Source organism: Engraulis encrasicolus, chromosome 11 (assembly GCF_034702125.1).
Source record: "Engraulis encrasicolus isolate BLACKSEA-1 chromosome 11, IST_EnEncr_1.0, whole genome shotgun sequence".
In the NCBI taxonomy this organism is placed as follows: domain Eukaryota; kingdom Metazoa; phylum Chordata; class Actinopteri; order Clupeiformes; family Engraulidae; genus Engraulis; species Engraulis encrasicolus.
Window position 1 is genome coordinate 42,034,955 of NC_085867.1, and position 22,104 is coordinate 42,057,058.

General features: G+C 44.2%; 2 protein-coding genes and 2 long non-coding RNA genes across 4 annotated transcripts; 1 reads left to right on the forward strand and 3 right to left on the reverse strand.

The window, feature by feature from the left end:
- Positions 1-1,345: 1,345 nt before the first annotated feature.
- Positions 1,346-3,935, reverse strand: LOC134459002 (vimentin-like). The gene is made up of 3 exons (XM_063211361.1): positions 3,376-3,935; positions 1,821-2,471; positions 1,346-1,486 (listed from the first exon to the last, which is right to left on the reverse strand). Coding segments are annotated over exons 1-3 (1,143 nt in total). The 5' UTR covers positions 3,866-3,935; the 3' UTR covers positions 1,346-1,484.
- Positions 3,936-9,501: 5,566 nt separating this feature from the next.
- LOC134459004 (uncharacterized) lies at positions 9,502-10,565 on the reverse strand. The gene is made up of 3 exons (XR_010036731.1): positions 10,498-10,565; positions 10,104-10,183; positions 9,502-9,714 (listed from the first exon to the last, which is right to left on the reverse strand). It is a non-coding gene; the product is annotated as an uncharacterized LOC134459004 (long non-coding RNA).
- A 1,218-nt stretch (positions 10,566-11,783) lies between these two features.
- On the reverse strand, positions 11,784-14,240 carry LOC134459005 (vimentin-like). Its single transcript, XM_063211362.1, has 3 exons — positions 13,664-14,240; positions 12,619-13,269; positions 11,784-12,279 (listed from the first exon to the last, which is right to left on the reverse strand). Coding segments are annotated over exons 1-3 (1,143 nt in total). The 5' UTR covers positions 14,154-14,240; the 3' UTR covers positions 11,784-12,277.
- Positions 14,241-14,591: 351 nt separating this feature from the next.
- LOC134459006 (uncharacterized) lies at positions 14,592-17,041 on the forward strand. Its single transcript, XR_010036732.1, has 3 exons — positions 14,592-15,256; positions 16,062-16,140; positions 16,802-17,041. It is a non-coding gene; the product is annotated as an uncharacterized LOC134459006 (long non-coding RNA).
- The last annotated feature ends 5,063 nt before the right edge of the window (positions 17,042-22,104 follow it).

The following is a 22,104-nucleotide window of genomic DNA, read 5'->3' on the forward strand; positions in this document are numbered from 1 at the left end:
CCTATCACAATGTTTTGTTTGGAACTTTGTATCTTGGATTGTGCAAACGGGGGAGAGAAATGTATGTTAGTCTATCTAAGTATTCAACCAGTTCAGCAACTCATTGCCTATTTAATTCGTTTTGTCATGGGGTCTTGTGGAATGTAAACAAAGGAGGCTGGGAGGGTTGGGAGGCTTGATGATGAGGCCCAGGGGGTGATTATTCAAAAAAGGTTGAGAACCGCTGCTCTAGGGACTGTAAACAATAGCTGCACGATTATACTTTGGTCAAAATCGTAATCCCGATTATTAATCACGACTATTGTCCTATTGACATTTTCCTGAAAATTATAACAAGATGAAATATAACCAAGAATGAATTATACACGGAATGAGCAAAATAAAATGAATTGTAATAATTATGTAAAGGCAATAGCATGAAACTTAGTGGACAGATTTCTGGACAGAAACACCAGCCTGTGAGTATGTTCTGGCTTCAAGGACGCTCTCAAGGGTAGGTCACTATTGCCACGATTAAATCATGATTTAAATCACGACTTCGATTTCTCGATTTTATCACATTTTCCGATTATTTTCGATTAACTGTATAGCCCTAGCCTGTAGCAACTAAGTTGCTTTGCATAAATGTGCCTGTCTGCTATGTGTAATGTAATGTAATAACCCAGAATACATACACCGCAAATTAAAGAAATACTGCAAAAACCAAGCATGTGCACTGAAATCAAGCTTTATTTAAAGTAGCACCTGGGAACATCCTTTACATCAACTCAAAATGGCTGTGGGAACAACACGTGTCGAGTTAGTGTGGGTGTGGCAGGACGTGGGTGTGCTGCGGTGTTGGGGAGATCTTATAGACAGTGAGTGCGTTGCAATATGCGACCTTGCCTCCTCCACTTGCTATTTCAATATCTTGCAAAAGCTCAATTGTAGAGTCTTTTTCTCATTTGCAGTTGCGATGGTGAATGAAAAACAGTCCCTCAAAAGTTGTTGTGGCTAGGCTGACAGCTGGGAAAATTTATCGTTTTCTCCACGGAGGAGGGGCCAGGAGGCGGGACAAGGAGACAAGCACAAGTGGAGGAGGCAAGGTCGCATATTAAAACGCACTCAGAGATGCGTCATTCTAGTTCATTTCTGGTATCCACTTTCTGTCGGGTGAACGCCCCTTTAGGAGACCTTCAGTTAGTAGACCTTCGGAGTCCTGAGGTTGAGAATAAATGGAGTCCCCTAAGGGCTGTAGATGGCGGTAGCGCACTTCTTGTGCAAACACCTCAAAAATAGAAGAAGAAGGAGGGGACAACGCCCCCTTAGGAGACCCAACTTGAGCACACTCTTTTGCATTGGGTGGACGGGTTTTGAAGCCTCTTTATTACTCCACCCTCTTTGGTTGGGGTCTTGGTGGATGACAGACAGCCGTGGTGGAGTGTCCTGGCAGGAAGGGGTGAACGTCATGTGAAGGTCGTTTATTCCTGAATGGCCAAGTGGATCTCTGAAGAGAGAGGAGACGATGAGAAAGCATTAATTTCTAGCGATTTCTAATCCATAAAATTGCTACATTTCTCATATTTAATGCATTTCCAATGTGAAGATATTTTCAGGTAAACAGAAGTGGTAGTGGAGAAATATTCCCTTGCAATCATTTTACCAATATGTTCACAATTCTTCTTCCTGTTTTATCGATTGAGTGTAAACTAGTCATGTGAAATCAAATGTGCAAATTTGATGCGTTCAAAATGCCATTCCATACAAGCTAAAAGTCTGAAGCTCTCAACCTCTTGGCCTCAACGAAAAGGACAAATCATAATGCCAGTTACAATACGTACACATTCCGAGTCTCTTCTCCTCGCCCTCCAGTAGCTTCCTGTAGGTGGCGATCTCTGCGTCCAGCTTCAGCTTGATGTGCAGCAGCTCCTGATAGTCCGCCATGTACTTGCTCATCTCCATCTTGGTCTCGCAGAGCTGTGCCTCCAGCTGTGCGATGACGGCCTCCAGTGCGGCAACCTTGTCCAGGTGAGCGGAATCCATGTTGTCCAGCTGCTGCTCCAGAGCAGCGTTGCGGGCACGCATGCCGTCGATCTGGTTCTGCAGGTCGGTCACCTGGGTGTGGTAGGAGCCGATCTCGTCTTTCATGGTCTTCATCTGGTCCTCGTGCTGGCCGGCCTTCTCCTTGAGCGTGTCGAACTTGCCCTTGTACCACTTCTCGGCATCCTGCACGTTGCGGGCAGCCACCACCTCGATTTCGGCACGCATGTTGCGCAGGTAGGCGGCTAGGTCTGGGCGGTCTGAGTCCAGCTCAACGGTCACTTTGGAGTCCTCGATCTGCTTCATCAGGTCAGCCACTTCCTCGTCGTGCAGCTTCTTGAGGAACTCGATCTCGGCCACCAGCTGCTCCACGCGCCTCTCCAGCTCGGCCTTCTGCAGTGTGGCGTTGTCCACGTCCTGGCGGAACTCACTCAGGATCATCTCAGCCTCGTCTGTAAGTCCACAATGCGGGGAGAGAGAGAAATGGGTCAGAATTGCATGACACTCTAAAACTTCAGGACACTTTTAAGTTGTAAGAACCAACCATGCAATTATACTATGTGAATCCAAAGTGGACAAGACAGAGGTGTTATCCAGTTTACATCCAAGGACATTTGTAGACTTTATTCAAAGTTGCATCTGAGTACCATCTTCTGATATTTTATTACACTATGATATACGTTGTAGCTATAGTTGTAAAGGTTACACTTTTACTCTGTATTTTAAGGGCGCGATCACACAGACCGCAGATTTCTGCCTACAATCTGCGATGTGCGTCCAGCTGATTAATCAGAAGTGACCACACCAAGCGCGGATCCACTGCCCATTCGAATGCGGTGACTAGGCAACGTAACGTCTCAACTGTCACTCGCAACGTAGTCTACTCTAATCGATGGTGTTGTGTCATAACTGTTGTGAAAACATGCACAAAATTCTTTGTCCATTCATCTATGTAAAATGAATAGAAGTCAAGCCCTTTTCTTGCTCTCCTAACGTTGGATAGTGAATCTGATATGAATGTTGATAACGGTCTCCTATCGAACATCTGGAAATCCGCCGCGGGCTTTCCGCCTTGAGTTGAACTGTTTTCAACTCGATCCGCCCGGTGCGGAAAGGCGGAGAATCCGCAACCCGCCTTGCGCTGATATTAGACTCGTAATGTGCTCATTTTCATTAACAAACAATAGAACACATCCTCATCCTACTGTAAAATCCGCTGTCTGTGTGATCGTGCCCTAATGAAGTGTATGACTGATTACTTAATATGAAATGAAAGTACTATTGGTGGGCCTTTCCCATCTCACTTATTGATTATCATCGTAGAAGGTTCATATTCTTCTTCTCAGATCAGCCTACCTTTGAGGGCCAGCTCTTCCTCCAGTTTCAACCTCCACACCTCGACCTCCTCCTCAATGTATCCCCTCTCAATGTCGGCGGCGCCCTTCTCTGCGGTCAGGGCCTCAATCAAGTCCCTCATCTCCTTGAACTTGAGATCGTACTCGTCTCCGAGCCCGCCGGGTCCCCCCTTGAAGCGTCCCTGCAGGGCGGCCAGCTCTGCCTGCAGCTGGGCGTTCCTCGTTTCCAGGGCCTGGACCTTCTCGATGTAGCCAGCGAAGCGCACATTGAGCTCCTGCATCTCTTCCTTCTCGTTGGCGTGCTGCTGGTGGATCTCGGTGCCGACCTCGACGGCAGAGACACCGCCCTGGAAGCCAGCACGGCCGCGGCTGTAGGAGGCAGAGTTACCGCCACGGCAACGGGACGGAGAGGGGCTCTGGACGCGCATCCTGCTGCTGCTGGAGCCACCGGCAACAGAAAGGGTGTTGGAGGTGTACGAGGAGCCTCTCATGGTTCCTGGGTCCCTTTTGGGTGTATGTTGGTTGGTTGTAGGGGTTTCCAATGTAATAGATCCACTGGGTGCTGTGTGTCTGAGCTTGCCACTGACGGTCCAGGAGGTCGTCCCTTGGCTTATAAAGGTCCATCAAGAATCTGGCACCGTGGCATGAAACTCTCGCAGGGTTTTGACATGGTTTAAATGTGGATCCTGACACCCCATGGTAGGGCATTGGGTTCGCGCGGCTCATTAGCTTTGCACTGCATTGTTAGTGGCGCGGCTGCATGCAAATCCTACGTTGTAATTTTATCCTACGGTAGGATGTTCTGTCAGACATGTCTGTTAAACGGTCCTACATCGCCAAAGATAGACATCAGGCATGTTCGTTCAACAACTTATCCTGTTTTTTTCTGAAAATTTCCTGCAATCGCATCAGATCAAACAACCTCCACACCATGAATACGATATGACATGGTAGCATTATGGGATGGTCAGGACCAGGCTAACATAGAACTACACCATCAGCTTACTGTAGTAGGATATGTAGACAGATAACTTGTGTGTCATGTCTTAATGTTTGTCCATCGCGGATCATGAGTGGGCTACATGGGAGGAAAAGGGTCTCTAGTTTCCTAAAGTGAACATATTAACCCATATCTTCAGCTATTATTATTCTGAAATTACTGACCGGGTGTAGACTAATGAGAAAACAGGCATATTAAGAACTTTTGTTCTCAAAACTCTACACACAAATTCCCCAAACACATACACAACGGGCAAAACTCCTCACTATCCCTGACAAATGCCAGTCTTGTCTCAAAAAGGCAATTTCTTCTAAAGAGGCCATTTCGTTCTCAAAATACACACACACAAGCAGTCATTTTAATACACTCTCATATGAACCATTGAACACTAATATGCACAAGGTAAAACTCTATGCTCAGCTTGACACAGAGGGTTTTTTCTGTTGTAAAATACTGAAATATTGTTTTTAGACTCAGAGTACACAGATGTGTGACAAAAAATATATTTTACATATTTTTCTGACATTGAAAAAAATGCACTAATTTACTGTAAAATATTGGGTGACCACATGAAAGTCATCTCTTGTATTACATTTTGGAGATCAAAAAGTAAACAAATGTGTGTTCTCACTGCATCCACTCGTGTTTTCATCAACATCACATGCAATGTGTGTCCTTATGGGGTGATGATTTCAGATTGTAAACAGGTATGAAGAGAGTTTGCCCATGTGATGAGGAAGTGAACATAGTATGGCAGTTGATTTTAGTGTTTTGAATGACAGTGTGTTCCATGCAAAACACAGGATTTTTTTTCATGAGAATTGTGTCTAATCCACAGAATTGCGTGTAGTGTTTTGAAAAAAAAAAAAGTTTTAAAACTGAAAAGTGAGTGTAAAGAAGGAATTGTGCTTATTGTTCATTGACATTGGTTCGGAGAGTTGGGAAATGGGTGAGATGTTTCCAGAATTGTGTTTGAAGTACCAGAAATTGTGTGGAGGCAATTGAGAAAAACTGTATATAAAAAAAACCCACATTGTGTCCATTTCAGCAACCGAATTGAATTTTCTCTAAGTCTATGGAAATCAGGCAAGGATGGGCCAGCGGGTGGGCAGTGAAACCAATTCAGGACTAATGGCAGGCGCTTGTGGCTCTGGGCTGGTGACCCACTTAAGCACTAGGTCACTTAAAGGTACACTGTGCAGGAAATGGTCAAAAAAGGTAATGTAAGCCTGTGGCGTTAAGTTCTGCTAGGAAGACGAGACGGTACCTCACTCTCATCATTGCCCTTAATTATCCAATCACAGCTCCCGGTCGGGGAATCACGCCACGTCACTCGCTTATCCTCATCTTTCAGCCAATAGAATGTCTGCCTTGTTTTTAAAACTCTTTGTCTGTTTCCGCTCTTTGCTACCCAGAGTAAGCAGACGCCGACGCCCCTCCTCCATCCCCCTTCAACCTCCGACTCCTTCAACCTCCGTCTCCTTCGACCCCATCTCCTTCAACCTCCATCTCCAGATGTCCTGATTCCCTGGTCCGCTTCAGCCTTATCTTCACGAGTCACCGTCACCAATTGGTCCCTGTCCTGTAATGGGGGTAGGCTTCGTCCCCTGCCTCTTCATCGGCAGGATATGAGCCCCCCTTTTACAAATTGTATTCTGCAGGTCGGGGACCTGCGCCAAAGAGAAATGTTTTCTCCCTGTATATTAAATTAATAAATACCTTTCATTTAATTTTGTCTGTCGAGTCTTCTATGGTAGAACTGCTATGCTGCTCATTGAAACTGGGTTGCCTATTGCCAAATTTGATCTTTTCATGAAAGTTTATTAAGTAATAAACAAATATTTTCTAATATGTCCCAAGTACAGTCATTTTTGCAGCTAAAAATGGCTATTTCTGGAAATTCAAAATGACCATGGAGAAGATCTTCCTTTTCATGTATGATAAATGCCATTTTTCCAGTCATACTGAATACTTAGAATTTGATGTTGGTGGTAAGTATTCATGAAAAAGCTAACATTGGTGAAGAGGTAGCATGAATTCTGGAAATAAACAACTAAAAATCTTACACAGTGTACCTTTAAGTGTGGCTCTGATATGGCGGTGTAACCCCAGCTAATGAGTTTGACACCCCTGGATTAGAGAGTTGCAGGTTCAGTCCTTACACCGATGGCTGAAGTGTCCTTGAGAAAGGCATCTAACCCTACATCGCTGTAGAGTAGTGTTTCGTAAAGGGAGCTCTAGGGGGGGGAGTTCAGAAACACCCTGAGAGGGGGCGGTGTTCAGTTGGAGGGAATTAGTCTATTTTATGTTTTAATAATTAAGGTAGGTTTAGACTTGCCCTTAGCCGGCCGCAATAGCTCCGCAAACAGCTATCAATAAGCTCATTCGATTTTCCATCAACGCCTGCATGCGCATGCAGACAGCAATGCAATCTGGATGAAAATGTTGCATGATGGTTAGATTTCCTGTCCAACTTACTAAATTTCAGTCATGTTGCGTCGACATGTCACATGGTGTCAAACTATTGCGGGATGAATGTGACTACAGTCTGATGTTGCAACCCCTGCAGTTAATAGGCGCATACGACTTTGTTGCGAGCGTCGATGTTGCAAAAGGCACGTAAGCGAGAACTTGTTGTCACGATGTGACGTGAAGTGGGGACCTGCGCAAACTTGTGTAGAGGTGTGAGACAAGACCCATATACACACGTGAGTGAGTTGTTGACCAACCAGTTCATGGGCGCGTGACCTCGGAGGCAGTCCGCCAACGAGCGTTGAAGGGGATAAGCAACTGCAGAGGTTGCAAGATCTGACTGCAGTCGCATGCATCCCGCGATAATTTGACATGTCACCTCGTCAACGCAACATCAACGAAATTTCGAAGTTTGACAGGAAATCTAACCGTCATGCAGCATTTTCATCCAGGGTGCATTGCTGTCTACATGCGCATGTATGCATGTAACGCGCCTACTTATCCCCGTCGATGCTCGTCTGCAGACCGCCTCCGAGGTCACGCTCTCATGAACTGGTTGGTCAACAACTCACTCATGTGTGTATATGAGTCTTGTCTCACACCCCTACAGAAGCTTGCACTGCTCCCCACTTCAGCTCCTCCTCTCCCCCTGTCCCCCCGCACCTTACATGTGGTGTGTTAGTAGATCAAACTGGTGCGAGCTCATCGTCTCGTGCATATTTGTGGCCGACTTTAAATGCGCTGTATTTTAATACCACCCACATCGTGACAACAAGTTCTTGCTCACGTGCTTCGTCAACATCAACGCTTGCAACAAAGTCAAATAAGCTTATTTTCCCCTTATGGAGCTGGACAGAGGCCTTGCAAATATGAATGGATGGTTCTGCCAGGTTGAAATATTCGTCGACCGCCGGTATGCGAGTGGTCAGTACAAGGCTACTGATTGGTCAACGGTGTCCCTTGTTCTACCGCCGATTTCTGAAAGAAACATCATGGTGGCCATTCGGTCGATTGTATTTTAAAAAGTGTTTAGTTTGGCACTTACATTGTAAATCCCTTGGATTGTGAAACTCGAAGACAGAATCTTAAACACATGAACAGCCTCCCGGGTACTTTGCTTGTGAATGTGCATTTCGCCCCTTTTTCGGGGAAAACAAACCGAATGTCTCATGAACTTACATTAGCTAGCCTAATTGAACATAGTCCACGGTTGTTTGGCTATATTATTTGAACAGCCGGCTAACACAACACATCTTCTGCATGTTGAGCGTGAACAACGCTAGTCTACAGGTCCTTGTCTTTCGTTTATTCTTTCCCAACAGCACCAACTGACTTGCATTGGCTTTCCCCCCAATGTTTTCCCCCAAAAGGGCGTAATGTACATGGCACACATGCTGTTCATGCGTATACCGTAATATCTAAACATACCATCCCCATAGTCTATTTTACAATTTTGGCTTTATGTTAGCCAACTAGCATACCGGTATTCTTGTCCTCAAGCTACTTGACCTATCACAATGTTTTGTTTGGAACTTTACATCTTGGATTGTGCAAACGGGGGAGAGAAATGTATGTTAGTCTAAGTATTCAACCAGTTCAGCAACTCATTGCCTATTTAATTTGTTTTGTCGTGGGGTCTTATGGAATGTAAACAAAGGAGGCTGGGAGGGTTGGGAGGCTTCTGATGAGGCCCATGGGGGTGATTATTCAAAAAAGGTTGAGAACCGCTGCTCTAGGGACTTAGCCGGGCCGTGCCCTCCTAGTGACGCAACAGCCTCAGCGTTGCTACCGGTCAGGAGTCAATGCAAGTACTTTCTGGGTTCCCGCAAATACACTGTAAACCCCAACATGTTCCACAAACTCTAAACTTTTGTGGAAACTTATTCCCGTTAAAGTTTTAGTTTTGTGACCAAATGTTTTATGTAAATACTACATACATTCATGCATATGCAGGACACAAAATCTTTAAGAAGATGATCAAAAACTTTGAAATGACTGAAAAGATTGAAAACATTAATTCCATGATTAGATTTTTATTTTTTCAGCAGCCCAAGTCAAGTATGTACTCAAAACTTTAAAATGCACAGAAACAATGGTTTACACAAAAGATTTGAGTTGAAAACTAAAACGTTTACGTAAGTCTTACATAAAATCAGACATGTTATGTGAAAACAAATGTTATGAGAAAAAATAAAATCTTGAATGTTTTAGTAGCTGCTACTCAAAGATCTAACATGCTCCATTGACATAAATATTTCGAGAATGGTGCAAAAATCAATGAAATTAGTACTTAGCAGAGAGTTTCAATTTAAAAGTGAACAAGCACAGCATTGTTTAGTTATATTGCCTCTAAGTTTTTGATTTCAAAATTAAAAGTTTTATGTTTTCCCATTTTAGAGCCAAAAAAAATCTTGGTTGGTTTATTGATTGGTTGGTTTATACTAATGCAGGCTACCACCCCTCTGTTTAAACCAAATATAACATGAGCTTTAATTCCACAAACGTGAACAATGCTTTGTATTTTGTTCCATGTGGTTGACAAACAAAAACAGTAGACAATAACACAACAATCATACAATACACAACAATCTGTTCTAAAATTTAGACCCAGTCTATAGACTACAGTCAACAGTCAATATATTACAAAGAATCAACCTCAACACATTAGGCAATTTAGTCATTTATTTGTTGTCCATTTCTGAATCTTTTATTAGGAGTTGGTGGCTGAAGGATATCCATATAGCCTAACTTACAATAACATTTCTCCCAAAATAGTGTCAGACTTCACAACACAGTCAGTTGTTTATCCTTTGGAGTGTTGAGTAGAGCTGATGGATCATAGAGTTCTGGTGGTCCCATATCGGCTGCCTGTGGAGCATAAATAGGCCTAATAAGTTCAAGGCTTTCATGAGGAATTGTTGGATTAGGCCAATACAGCATGATCAATGGGTTTGCTACACTGGTTTATACAGAAGTTCAATGTGTAATATGTCATCATGAAAATGCAACGCATCACTTGCAAATACACTACAGATGTATGATACAAGAAAAAGATTTGTATGAAAGGCCTACACAGTGCTAGCCTAACTAGCCGTAGCTAACATTCTAACAGAGATACTCTACCCTCTTTGATTCTAAGCTAAGTTGCTAACATAACATACACACAGTGTAGCATCAAGAGCACCTAAGGTCACACACAGCAACATAGTAAACTACTACACATACACACCAACACACTTTTATGGGTCTTTTCTTACCTTGAAGTGAGGTTGATAGACACATTTTTCCATGCCAAGTTGTCAGTTGTGGTTTGATGGTCACATGGTGTTGAGTAAATCTATCCCCCATTGACAGATTCACCATTTTTAAAGAAGTTTGTATTTTATGTTACATTTTAATAAAATATGGTTTCTATGGTTCTGACATGAATGGGTTTTTCTTTACACAAAGCAGAAGCTGGTAAACAATAAAAAAAACAACTAAAACAACCAAAAAAGTGAGTGAACCAGCCTTAGGATTCGAACTCTCAACCTCAAGATAAGGACATGCCACCACTCAACTGCAGGTTTTGTATTTGTGGAAAGTTAGCCCTGTTTGTTAGAAAGTATTGGACTTACTCATAATTAACAGTCAAATGTGTTTCACACATACTTTCCACTTCAAATCCGGCCAACTGACATCATACCAAAACAATAATGTTTGAATGTGATTTTTTTTTTTTTTACCAACATCCCGTGCTGGGAATTGAACTTGAAACCAAGTGCTTGAAACCAACTGCTTAACTGTTAGTTCATGACTGCCTAGCACAACATGCTGACATCCATAGTCTCATATGTCAGATATAGGATTCAAACCTGCAATCCTCTGATCTTGTGGCCATTCCCCTATCCAGACCACAGCAGCTCAAACATTGTCTTGCTTTACCTAAGCATTTTTCTTTTGTAATTTCGCTCGAAATTAAATGTGAAAAATATTGCTAATTAAAGCTGGAGTCATGGGTCTGGTGGCCATCTGAACATTTTCATACCATGTTCCAGGAAACATGGAGGTTGAAGACCAGCTGTTTAACCACTACTCCATGGTCGCCTCAGCTGTTGTCAAGACATCTAGCCACTCATATGCCAGATAGAGTTCCAATTTACAAACTCAAAGACATTGTGTTAGGATGTCAGTTGTACTTAAAAACACAATGCCAACCAGAGTTAATTTATTGGTACCTGAAAACCTGTTGAGAACACCTAAAATGTGTATGTCATCTGGATATTTTTGCAATATTGAGTACTACAGCGTAAACTTTTCTAGTTCATAGTACTGTTGGGGAATACAGTGTACGGGAACTCCTCCCACTTTGTTGGGAAGCAAACAATCATGAGCAAACCAAGGGAGGCCATTTGGGAAATGTTAATTGTTATGCTCTTGGTCAGACCGAGTCTCAAAGAGATTTGAAAGTCGATGATAATCAGGCTATTAGGGACTGTAAACAATAGTCTGTAGTAACAAAGTTGCTTTGCATAAATGCGCCTGCCTGCTATGTGTAATGTAATGTCATAACCCAGCATACATACACTGCAAATCAAAGAAATACTGCGAAAACCAAGCATGTGCACTGAAGTCAAGCTTTATTTAAAGTAGCACCTGGGAACATCTTTTACATCAACTCAAAATGGCTGTGGGAACAACACGTGTCGAGTTAGTGTGGGTGTGGCAGGACGTGGGTGTGCTGCGATGTTGGGGCAAAGATTTTCTTAAGTAGATCAAGATACATCATCTTGATTCACTTCCGGGATCCATTTCACGTCGGGTGAATGCCCCTTTAGGAGACCAACGAGTTTGTGAATAAATTACACCCCTAGAGTACGTGTGTGGAAATGAATCCTTGGATTCAGCGCTGCACCTGGGATCCCTCAGCCCCTTAGATGGCGATAGTGCACAATCCATGTTGCTGCCACAAAACGCAAGGGACAGAGAAGAAGAAGGGGGGACAACGTAGCCAGGCTGTGCCCTCCTAGTGACGCAACACTTTCAGCGTTGCAACTAGTCAGGTCAAGAGCAATGCAAGTACTTTCTGAGTTCCTGAAAATACGGGAACTCCTCTCACTTTGTTTGTAAGCAAACAACCATAAGCAAACCAAGGGAGGTGGGTCACCCATGCCGTTTGGGAAATGTTAATTGTTATGCTCTTGGTCAGACCAGGTCTCGAAGAGATTTGAGAGTCGATGATAATCAGGCTAGGGACAACGCCCCCTTAGGAGACTGGACTTTGGCACGTTGTTTTTGCATTGGGTGGGCGGGGTTTGCGATATCTTGGTTTGATGGAGTATCGTCGGTTGGGGTCTTGGTGGATGACAGCCAGCAGTGGTGGAGGGTCCTGGCAGGAAGGGGTGAAGGTCATGTGAAGGTCGTTCGTTTATTCCTGAATGGCCAAGTGGATCTCTGAAGAGAGAGGAGACGAGAAAACATTAATTTCTAGCGATTTCTAATCCATAAAATTGCTACATTTCTAATATTTAATGCATTTCCAATTTGTAGTTATTTTCAGGTAAACAGAAGTGGTAGTGGGGAAATATTCCCTGACAATCATTCTACCAATGTGTTCACAATTCTTCTTCCTGTTTTATCGATCTAACACTACTGAGTGTAAACTAGTGAAATCAAATGTAATGTGAATGTGATGCGTTCAAAATGCCATTCCATACAAGCTTAAAGTCTGAAGCTCTCAAGCTCTTGGCCTCAACGAAAAGGACAAATCATAATGACAGTTAGAATACGTACACATTCCGAGCCTCTTCTCCTCGCCCTCCAGCAGCTTCCTGTAGGTGGCGATCTCTGCGTCCAGCTTCAGCTTGATGTGCAGCAGCTCCTGATAGTCCGCCATGTACTTGCTCATCTCCATCTTGGTCTCGCAGAGCTGTGCCTCCAGCTGTGCGATGACGGCCTCCAGTGCAGCAACCTTGTCCAGGTGAGCGGAATCCATGTCGTCCAACTGCTGCTCCAGAGCAGCGTTGTGCGCCCGCATGCCGTCGATCTGGTTCTGCAGGTCGGTCACCTGGGTGTGGAAGGAGCCGATCTCGTCTTTCATGGTCTTCATCTGGTCCTCGTGCTTGCCGGCCTTCTCCTTGAGTGTGTCAAACTTGCCCTTGTACCACTTCTCGGCATCCTGCACGTTGCGGGCAGCCACCGCCTCGATTTCGGCACGCATGTTGCGCAGGTAGGCAGCCAGGTCTGGGCGGTCTGAGTCCAGCTCAACGGTCACTTTGGAGTCCTCGATCTGCTTCATCAGGTTGGCCACTTCCTCGTCGTGCAGCTTCTTCAGGAACTCGATCTCGGCCACCAGCTGCTCCACGCGCCTCTCCAGTTCGGCTTTCTGCAGTGTGGCGTTGTCCACGTCCTGGCGGAACTCACTCAGGATCATCTCAGCCTCGTCTTCAAGTCCACAATGGGGGGAGAGAGAGAAATGGGTCAGAATTGCATGACACTCTAAAACTTCAGGATACTTTTAAGTTTTAAGAACCAACCATGCAATTATACTATGTGAATCCAAAGTGGACAAGACAGATGGGTTATCCAGTTTACATCCAAGGACATTTGAAGACTTTTTTCAAAGTTGCATCTGACTACCATCTTCTGATATTTTTTTACACTATGATATTGGAAGTTGTAGCTATAGTTGTAAAGGTTACACTCCTACTCTGTATTTTAATGAAGTGTATTACTGATTACTTAATATGAATTTACACTACTATTGGTGGGACTTTCCCATCTCACTTATTGATTATCATCAAAGAAGGTTCATATTCTTCTTCTCAGATCAGACTACCTTTGAGGGCCAGCTCTTCCTCCAGTTTCAACCTCCACACCTCGACCTCCTCCTCAATGTATCCCCTCTCGATGTCGGCGGCGCCCTTCTCTGCGGTCAGGGCCTCAATCAGGTCCCTCATCTCCTTGAACTTGAGCTCATACTCGTCTCCAAGGCCGCCGGGTCCCCCCTTGAAGCGTCCCTGCAGGGCAGCCAGCTCTGCCTGCAGCTGGGCGTTCCTTGTTTCCAGGGCCTGGACCTTCTCGATGTAGCCAGCGAAGCGCACATTGAGCTCCTGCATCTCTTCCTTCTCGTTGGCGTGCTGCTGGTGGATTTCGGTGCCGACCTCGACGGCAGAGACACCGCCCTGGAAGCCAGCACGGCCGCGGCTGTAGGAGGCAGAGTTACCGCCACGGCAACGGGACGGAGAGGGGCTCTGGACGCGCATCCTGCTGCTGCTGGAGCCACCGACGACGGAAAGGGTGTTGGAGGTGTACGAGGAGCCTCTCATGGTTCCTGGGTCCCTTTTGGGTGTATGTTGGTTGGTTGTAGGGGTTTCCAATGTAATAGATCCACTGGATGCTGTGTGTCCCAGGAGGAGCTGTCTGAGCTTGCCACTGACGGTCCAGGAGGTCGTCCCTTGGCTTATAAAGGTCCATCAAGAATCTGGCACCCTGGCACGAAACTCTCGCAGGGTTTTGACATGGTTTAAATGTGGATCCTGACACCCCATGGTAGGGCATTGGGTTTGTGCGGCTCATTAGCTTTGCACTGCATTGTTAGTGGCGTGGCTGAATGCAAATCCTAGGTTGTAATTTTATCCTACAGTAGGATGTTCTGTCAGACATGTCTGTTAAGCGGTCCTACATCGCCAAAGATAGACGTCAGGCATGTTTGTTCAACAACTTATCCTGATTTTTTACAAAAATGTCCTTCCCGTTTCCTAGCCTGGGAGTACCCATGCTGCCTTGCGCATTCTTTTCGAATTGCTGGACAGCCTGGGGACCAAGGCAGAAATCTTTACATCGAAACGGGGGCCAATCACAGAGCGAGGAGGCACGAAAGACGATGACGCGTACTACTCGACAAACGGAAGTTAGTTGCTAGTAGTTTTTTCGCGAATCCATCATGGCGGCAGCCGAAGCGAAGCAATCTTTCGGAGAAGCTCTGGACAGTGTTTTGAATAGTTTGGAACGTAATTTCGCTTTGAAAAACGAACAGCGCTTAGCGTTAGAGTCGTCTGTCAGAGGAAAGGAAGATGTGTTAGCCTTACTACCGACTGGATTTGGTAAAAGTCTGATTTACCAACTCGCTCCGTTGGTTACTAAGGTAATGGGGGTTAGCGAGACCCCGGTCGTTGCTGTGGTTTCGCCATTAATAGCATTGGTGTAGGACCAAATAAAGGACGCAGTCGACCTTGGAATATCTGCAACACAGCTGGGTCAAGACGATGAAACGGCGATTGAGAGATGATGCCGTTATAAGATTCTGTTTGGCAGTCCCGAGGCCTGGCTGAGCGCGAAGTGGGAGGACATGCTAGCCACCGATGTATACAAGACCAACCTGATCGGCGTATACTAGTTGTCGATGAAGTCCATCTTACTTATATAAATGGTAAGTGTTATTTCTTGATATCATTGTCCTTATGTCTGTACCTACTGTGGTTGTCACAATGTCACATTATGGGTTCATTTTCGATATCAATTTAATGTTTCAGTGAGTAAAGGCTTAAGTAGCACAGCTTAAGTCGTTTGGGTAGGGTGCGCAAATCCAAAAACTCCTTGCAGTTGAAAAAGCTAGGGCTGCACGGGATTCAGACGTAGAGCCCCATGGGCTCCCCCTGATTATATTTCACGTGTTCTTATCATATGCATGCACTCCCCCCTGATTATATTTCACGTATTCTTATCAAAACATGCCCAGGATCTTCATCGGGGATATAACTTGGGTGAGAGACAGAGAGAGAGCTTCCATGCTTAACCTAACTACCCCCTAACTAGGCCCTAAGTGTAATGTAATGTTTTGCCTTTTGTATGAATAGGCACAGGTCAAGACACCAGTCTGTCTAATTGACTGACACCTTTTGGTGCCCTGCCTGGACGGGTGTAAAATAAGGTCATCTGATAAGTTATAGGCCACAGCTCCTTCCTGTTACCCATATGCCTGATTAAGATCCAGGGTGATCGAAATATTGCGTGTTTTAATTAATACAGTTTATTTTTTGGAGCATATCCAGCAGTGTGCAGACTTGAGTAGCACAGCTCTCGGTTGTGTGCACAAGTATCATCATCAGCCTACCTGAGAAAAATATGTTTTTGCTACATTTGTTAAGCAGGCCTAACTTCAGAAGGGCAATCATTTTCCACTGCAAATGACTAACATCTCTACACTTTACTTGTGGTTTTCTTTTCTCAAACAGGAGGAAGGCTGAGAAAGGACGGAAGGCTTTTAGGGAAAGCTTTGCGAGGTTGGGGAACTGAGAGCCATCGTGAAACCAGGTGGGTAATATTAACACCTTTTTTCATTCTAACCTTACCTACCGAAGACATTTTATTTCACTGAAAACTTTAACTCACTCAACTCATTAATCTTTTGAAGAGCAGTTTTCTAATCATGGTATTGCTACTGTGATATCACACCTCTCACCCCATTGATTATGCAGTGTTCTAAACTTTCTGACATTTTGACATTACAAAAATTACATGCAATAATCAAGTAACGCTTTGATGCTTTGGCATTGCTCTTTTCATAGTACAGTTAAAATATCATGCAATGTATTCAGTGTATGAAAAAGTAGGCCTAAGCGGAGTGTTCTGACGTAGTGTCCTGGCAGAGTGTATCTCACAGGCCAATGCACACCTCGAGAAAAGAAAGTTCTGTTGCTGGTGCCTGTTGATCTGTCCACCAAGTCAGGGGACAGGAGCGGTGTCCCCAAGTGTACAGGCAGAGTAGTCGGGGGAGTGGAGGTGGTTGGGGGGGGCAGGTAACCCACGACAACAACCGGGGGGATGGGCTGACAGGTAAGAAGTAGTGGAGACACCAGAGAATAGGACTGTTGACAACCCATAAGCTCTGAAGCCACAATTCTGAACAGCTATGACTGTAATGCAAAATGATTTCCATGTTGTGATGTTGTTCTTGTATTCTCTTATTTTCTAGAAACACCGGTACTGGCATTGACTGTGTCTGCGGAATTGCACTCAAGAGAAATTGTCAGGAGACCGCTCCAACTCCAAAACCCAGTTGACATCATTGCCAGCCCCAATCGACCCAACATCAGACTCTCCATAAGACGACTTTCGAGTGAGTCACTGGACTGTTTCGACTGGCTCGTGAAGGACTTGACAGAGAAAGGAGTGGAGATGTCACCAGTCAATATATACTGCCGGACAATAAACACGAGGGATAAAACGATGCTTAAAGAAAGTCTAAAATGGCTGCTTTAGGAAAGCCCTGTGTGTACATTTTGAGCCTCACGTGTCCAGTGTGGAGCCTGGCCATTCCTGCTGCACCTATTGCCACTCATTATGCAAGTGTAACTCTGACTGTTGCTCTGTGCCAAAACCCAACTTTGAAATACCCAAACAAATCCCGTCACCTGTCAAATGCAGAAATGTCAAATTGGAAGAGCAGAGGACTGGTCAGACAGCTTTTGGAGGAGTATAGGGATAGCCTGATTGCACTAGGTGAACACCTTTACACAAATGCCTCATTCTGCACTGGTTTCAGCAATGTACTAATTTACTCAGTTTTGGAAAGTCTTTGTGATATGACATGACTTGTCATGCAGAATCTCCCTGTATTTGACATAAAACATGGCCAGGACATCCTACGCATTGTTCACAAAGTATTTAAAGATTTTGATGTGTGTGAATTCCCTGACATTCCTGAAAAACCATACCTGTCACCAGACATGGACTTTCCAGTGTATTTTGATGTTGAGGATGAGGATGCTGAAACCTCTCTAAGCAGCATTGAGTCAGCTTATCCATGCTTCCATTATCAGATTAAGTACAGAGCCACTGTAAATAATTGTAAATAACTGCACACTTGTATATATAGTAAATATCATTCTGAATAAATACTTTTTACATTTTTAAACTACATGTTGTAATGTGTTCCCTGAAAACTAATGAAGAGACAGCTTGGTAAAGGAAATGATTTTAATGAAGGACAATGACTTAGAATAACAAACAAGAATAACAAACTATTTCAAAGCAAGAAAATAAAAATAATTAAGTAAAACTTATTTTAATAATTTTGGCATTCACCTTTTTGAAGACGCCGTACCAACATTGACGGTCGCCTGTAAGGCAGCATGGGTGTTACCTGGCTAGACAAACAGTACAAATAACTCAAAGGACACTGCACCATTCATTCAGTTTGCTGCTCATCCACGTCCACAGTGCCTTGTGATCGAGCTTTGCCAACAAGTCATTTCGGAAGCCAGGGAATGCAGTAGATGTGCGACCTGGTTTCTGTTTAAAAAGTTCTGCCTCTTGCAGTGTGTCCACCAAGGTGAGGATGTCTTGTCATGTCCACATGGTGAGCTCCACTTGGTCTTGTTATGCCCAGCTCCTTGTCAGTGCCTGCCATCATCTGTTTAAAGAAATAAGTGGATACCAAGGCTTAGGCTATTAAAAACAGAATATGTTCAGATAATCTAGGCCTATTATTACAGTACACATTATGGTAAATTAATACAGTAAGGGGGAGGGTTGGAGTGAGGGTCGTGTCAGTGAGTGTAGGGGGGCTGTGAAATGCTCTCCCCTCTATCGATTGACTGGGACAACTACCAAACCGTGCTCATTTTCTGGACTTTTTAAATGACTAGTTAATGGCAGATCTGTAAGAAAACCTAAACAAGAACTGTTACGTTGTCTATGAAGAGATTATAATGTAATAGTGAGCGAGCATTGAATTTAAGGAGTTGGAGCGATTGAACAGAGTAAACTGGATACCTGAGTTGGCACTTGGAGTCGGTGGGTTTGGCAATGTCTTTTTCAAATCCCTCGGTGTCGTCGATGGCGTTGGCTCGCGTGGCCTTTTGGAGACGTTGCCGTCTTTGAATTCTTCCTCCCATTGCCTGAATATTAGGTGAATCCTTTCCGAGCCTGTTTATGACTGAGGCGCAACGCGAACAACATCTCCTTGACTGTCCCGACACGGAGGATACAATCAAGCGTAGGAACGCCAGCCTGTTCGAAATAGTTGTTTCTTTTTTCACTGCGAACATGTCAGTTGAATGTCCATATGTAGATGGTGGTCCTTCTCATTTGTCTTGCACAAACGGCAAAAATCGTCTGGCGCCATTGTTGATTTCTAGACTGTTTTAGCTTCTTCAATTTCTGTGGCTTCTTGCAGATAATTTCCTCGTCGCGATATACACACGTCATCGCGCGCAAGGCAGCATGGGTTCTCTCTGGCGAGTGATGGACACTCGTGCCGTCCAATCAACGGCTAGGAAAACCACACCTCCCTACGAGATAATGTACAGTTGGTCCCCAGACTCGATCACACTTGTGATTGAGTATGGCGTTTGCCGCCAGACTACCCGTTTCCTGCAATCGCGTCAGATCAAACAACCTCCACACCATGAATACGAAATTAAATGGTAGTATTATGGGATGGTCAGGACCAGGCTAACATAGAACTACACGATCAGCTTATTGTAGTAGGATAAGTAGCCCGTGCATGTAGACAGAGAACTTGTGTGTCATGTCTTAATGTTTGTCTATCGCGGATCATGAGTGGGCTACATGGGAGGAAAAGGGTCTCTAGTTTCCTAAAGTCAACATATTAACCCATATCTTCAGCTATTATTATTCTGAAATTACTGACCGGGTGTACACTAATGAGAAAATGGGCATATTAAGAACTTTTGTTTCGTGATTTAGAAGCCTAGTTACAGTTTTTCTCGATTACTAACACACAATTTTCGGAATCAGTTCTCGAATTCTCAAAACTCTACACACAAATTCCCCAAACACACACACAACGGGCAAAACTCTTCATTATCCCTGACAAATGCCAGTCTTGTCTCAAAACAATGTGCTCTCTTCTAAAAAGGCACTTTTGTTCTCAAAATACACACACAAGCAGTCATTTTAATATACTCTCATATGAACCATTGAACACTAATATGCACAAGGTAAAACTCTATGCTCAGCTTGACACACAGTAGAAACTTATTTTCTTCAGTGTTCCACTTACTAAAGAGGGTTTTTTTCTGTTGTAAAATACTGAAATATTGTTTTTAGACTCAGAGTACACAGATGTGTGGCAAAAAATATATTTTACATATTTTTCTGACATTGAAAGAAATGCACTAATTTACTGTAAAATATTGGGTAACCACATGAAAGTGATCTCTTGTATTACATATTTTGGAGATCAAAAATTAAACAAATGTGTGTTCTCACTGCATCCACTCATGTTTTCATCAACATCACATGCAGTGTGTGTCCTTATGGGGTGATGATTTCAGATTGTAAACAGGTATGAAGAGAGTTTGCCCATGTGATGAAGTGAACATAGTATGGCAGTTTATTTTAGTGTTTTGAATGACAGTGTGTTCCATCTGAAAACCAGGATATTTTTTCATGAAAATCGTGTCTAATCCAGAGAATTGCATGTAGTGTTTTGAAAAGAGTGTATTTTAAAACTGAAAAGTGAGTGTAAAGAAGGAATTGTGCTTATTGTTCAGTGACATTGGTTCCGGGAGTTGGGAAACGGGTGAGATGTTGCCAGAATTGTGTGTGAAGTACCGGAAATTGTGCGGAGGCAATTGAGAAAAACTGTAAAAACACATATTGTGTCCATTTCAGCAACCAAATTGAATTTTCTCTAAGTCTATGGAAATCAGGCAAGGATGGGCCAGCGGGTTGGCAGTGAAACCAATTCAGGACTAATGGCAGGCGCTTGTGGCTCTGGGCTGGTGGCCCACTTAAAGCACTAAAGCACTAAAAAAAACTATGAGTTTTACACCCCTGGATTAGAGGGTTGCAGGTTCAGTCCCTACACCCATGGCTGAAGTGTCCTTGAGAAAGGCACCTAACCCCACATCGCTGTAGAGTAGTGTTTCTCAAAAGGAGCTCTAGGGGGGGCATTCAGAAACGGAACGGTGTTCAGTTGGAGGGAATTAGTCTATTTTATGTTTTAATAATGAAGGTAGGTTTCGACTTGTCCTTAGCCGGCCACAATGGGGCACCTAAGTCACGCCCTCTACTTCCTGGTTCATGGTTCATGGGGAGTCAAAAAATAATTACTGGGCTTGAAATGAGTGGTTTTTAGACACCAATCCAAACCTTCGACCTCCACCTATGCACCACAAATCCACCACGACTCGCCTCGGATCACTTCCATTCAATTTTTTGCAACTTATTGCCCCATGAACCAGGAAGTAGGGGGCGTGACTTAGGTGCCCCATAGCTCCGCAAACAGCTGTCAATAGGCCCATACGACTTGTGTTGCTGTCGACCAACATTGACGAAGCACGTGAGCGAGAACTTGTTGTCACGATGTGGGTGTTATTAAATACAGCGCATTTACAGTCGGCCACAAATATGAACGAGACGATGAGCTCGCACCGTTTTGCTCTACTAACACACCACGTGTGAGGAGTTGGGGGACAGGCAGTGAGGAGGAGCTGAAGTGGGAACCTGCGCAAACTTGTGTAGAGGTGTGAGACAAGACCCATATACACACGTGAGTGAGTTGTTGACCAACCAGTTCATGGGCGCGTGACCTCGGAGGCAGTCCGCAGACGAGCGTTGAAGGGGATAAGCAACTGCAGAGGTTGCAAGATCTGACTGCAGCCGCATTCATCCCGCGATAGTTTGACACCATGTGACATGTCACCTCGTCAACGCAACATCGACGAAATTTCGAAGTTTGACAGGAAATCTAACCGTCATGCAGCATTTTCATCCAGGGTGCATTTCTGTCTAAATGCACATGCATGCGTTGACAACATCTCGATCGCACCTAATAAGCTCATTCGATTTTCCATCAACACCTGCATGTGCATGCAGACAGCAATGCACTGTGGATGAAAATGCTGCATGATGGTTAGATTTCCTGTCCAACTTACTAAATTTCACTTTACACTCTTAATTACTTTGACTGTGAAGCTCGAAGGCAGAACCCTAAACGCATGAACGGCCATCCGGGTACTTTGATTGTGAATGTGCATTACACCCCTTTTTCGGGGAAAACAAACCGAATGTCTCATGAACTTACATTAGCTAGCCTAATTGAACATAGTCCATGCTTCAGCCACGGCTGTTTGGCTATAAGATTTGAACAGCCGGCAAACACAACACGTTTTCAGCATGTTGAGCGTGAACAACGGTAGTTTACAGGTCCTTGTTTGTCGTTTATTCTTTCCCAACACCACCAACTGACTTGCATTGGCTTTGCCCCCAATGTTTTCTCCCAAAAAGGGCGTAACGCACATGGCA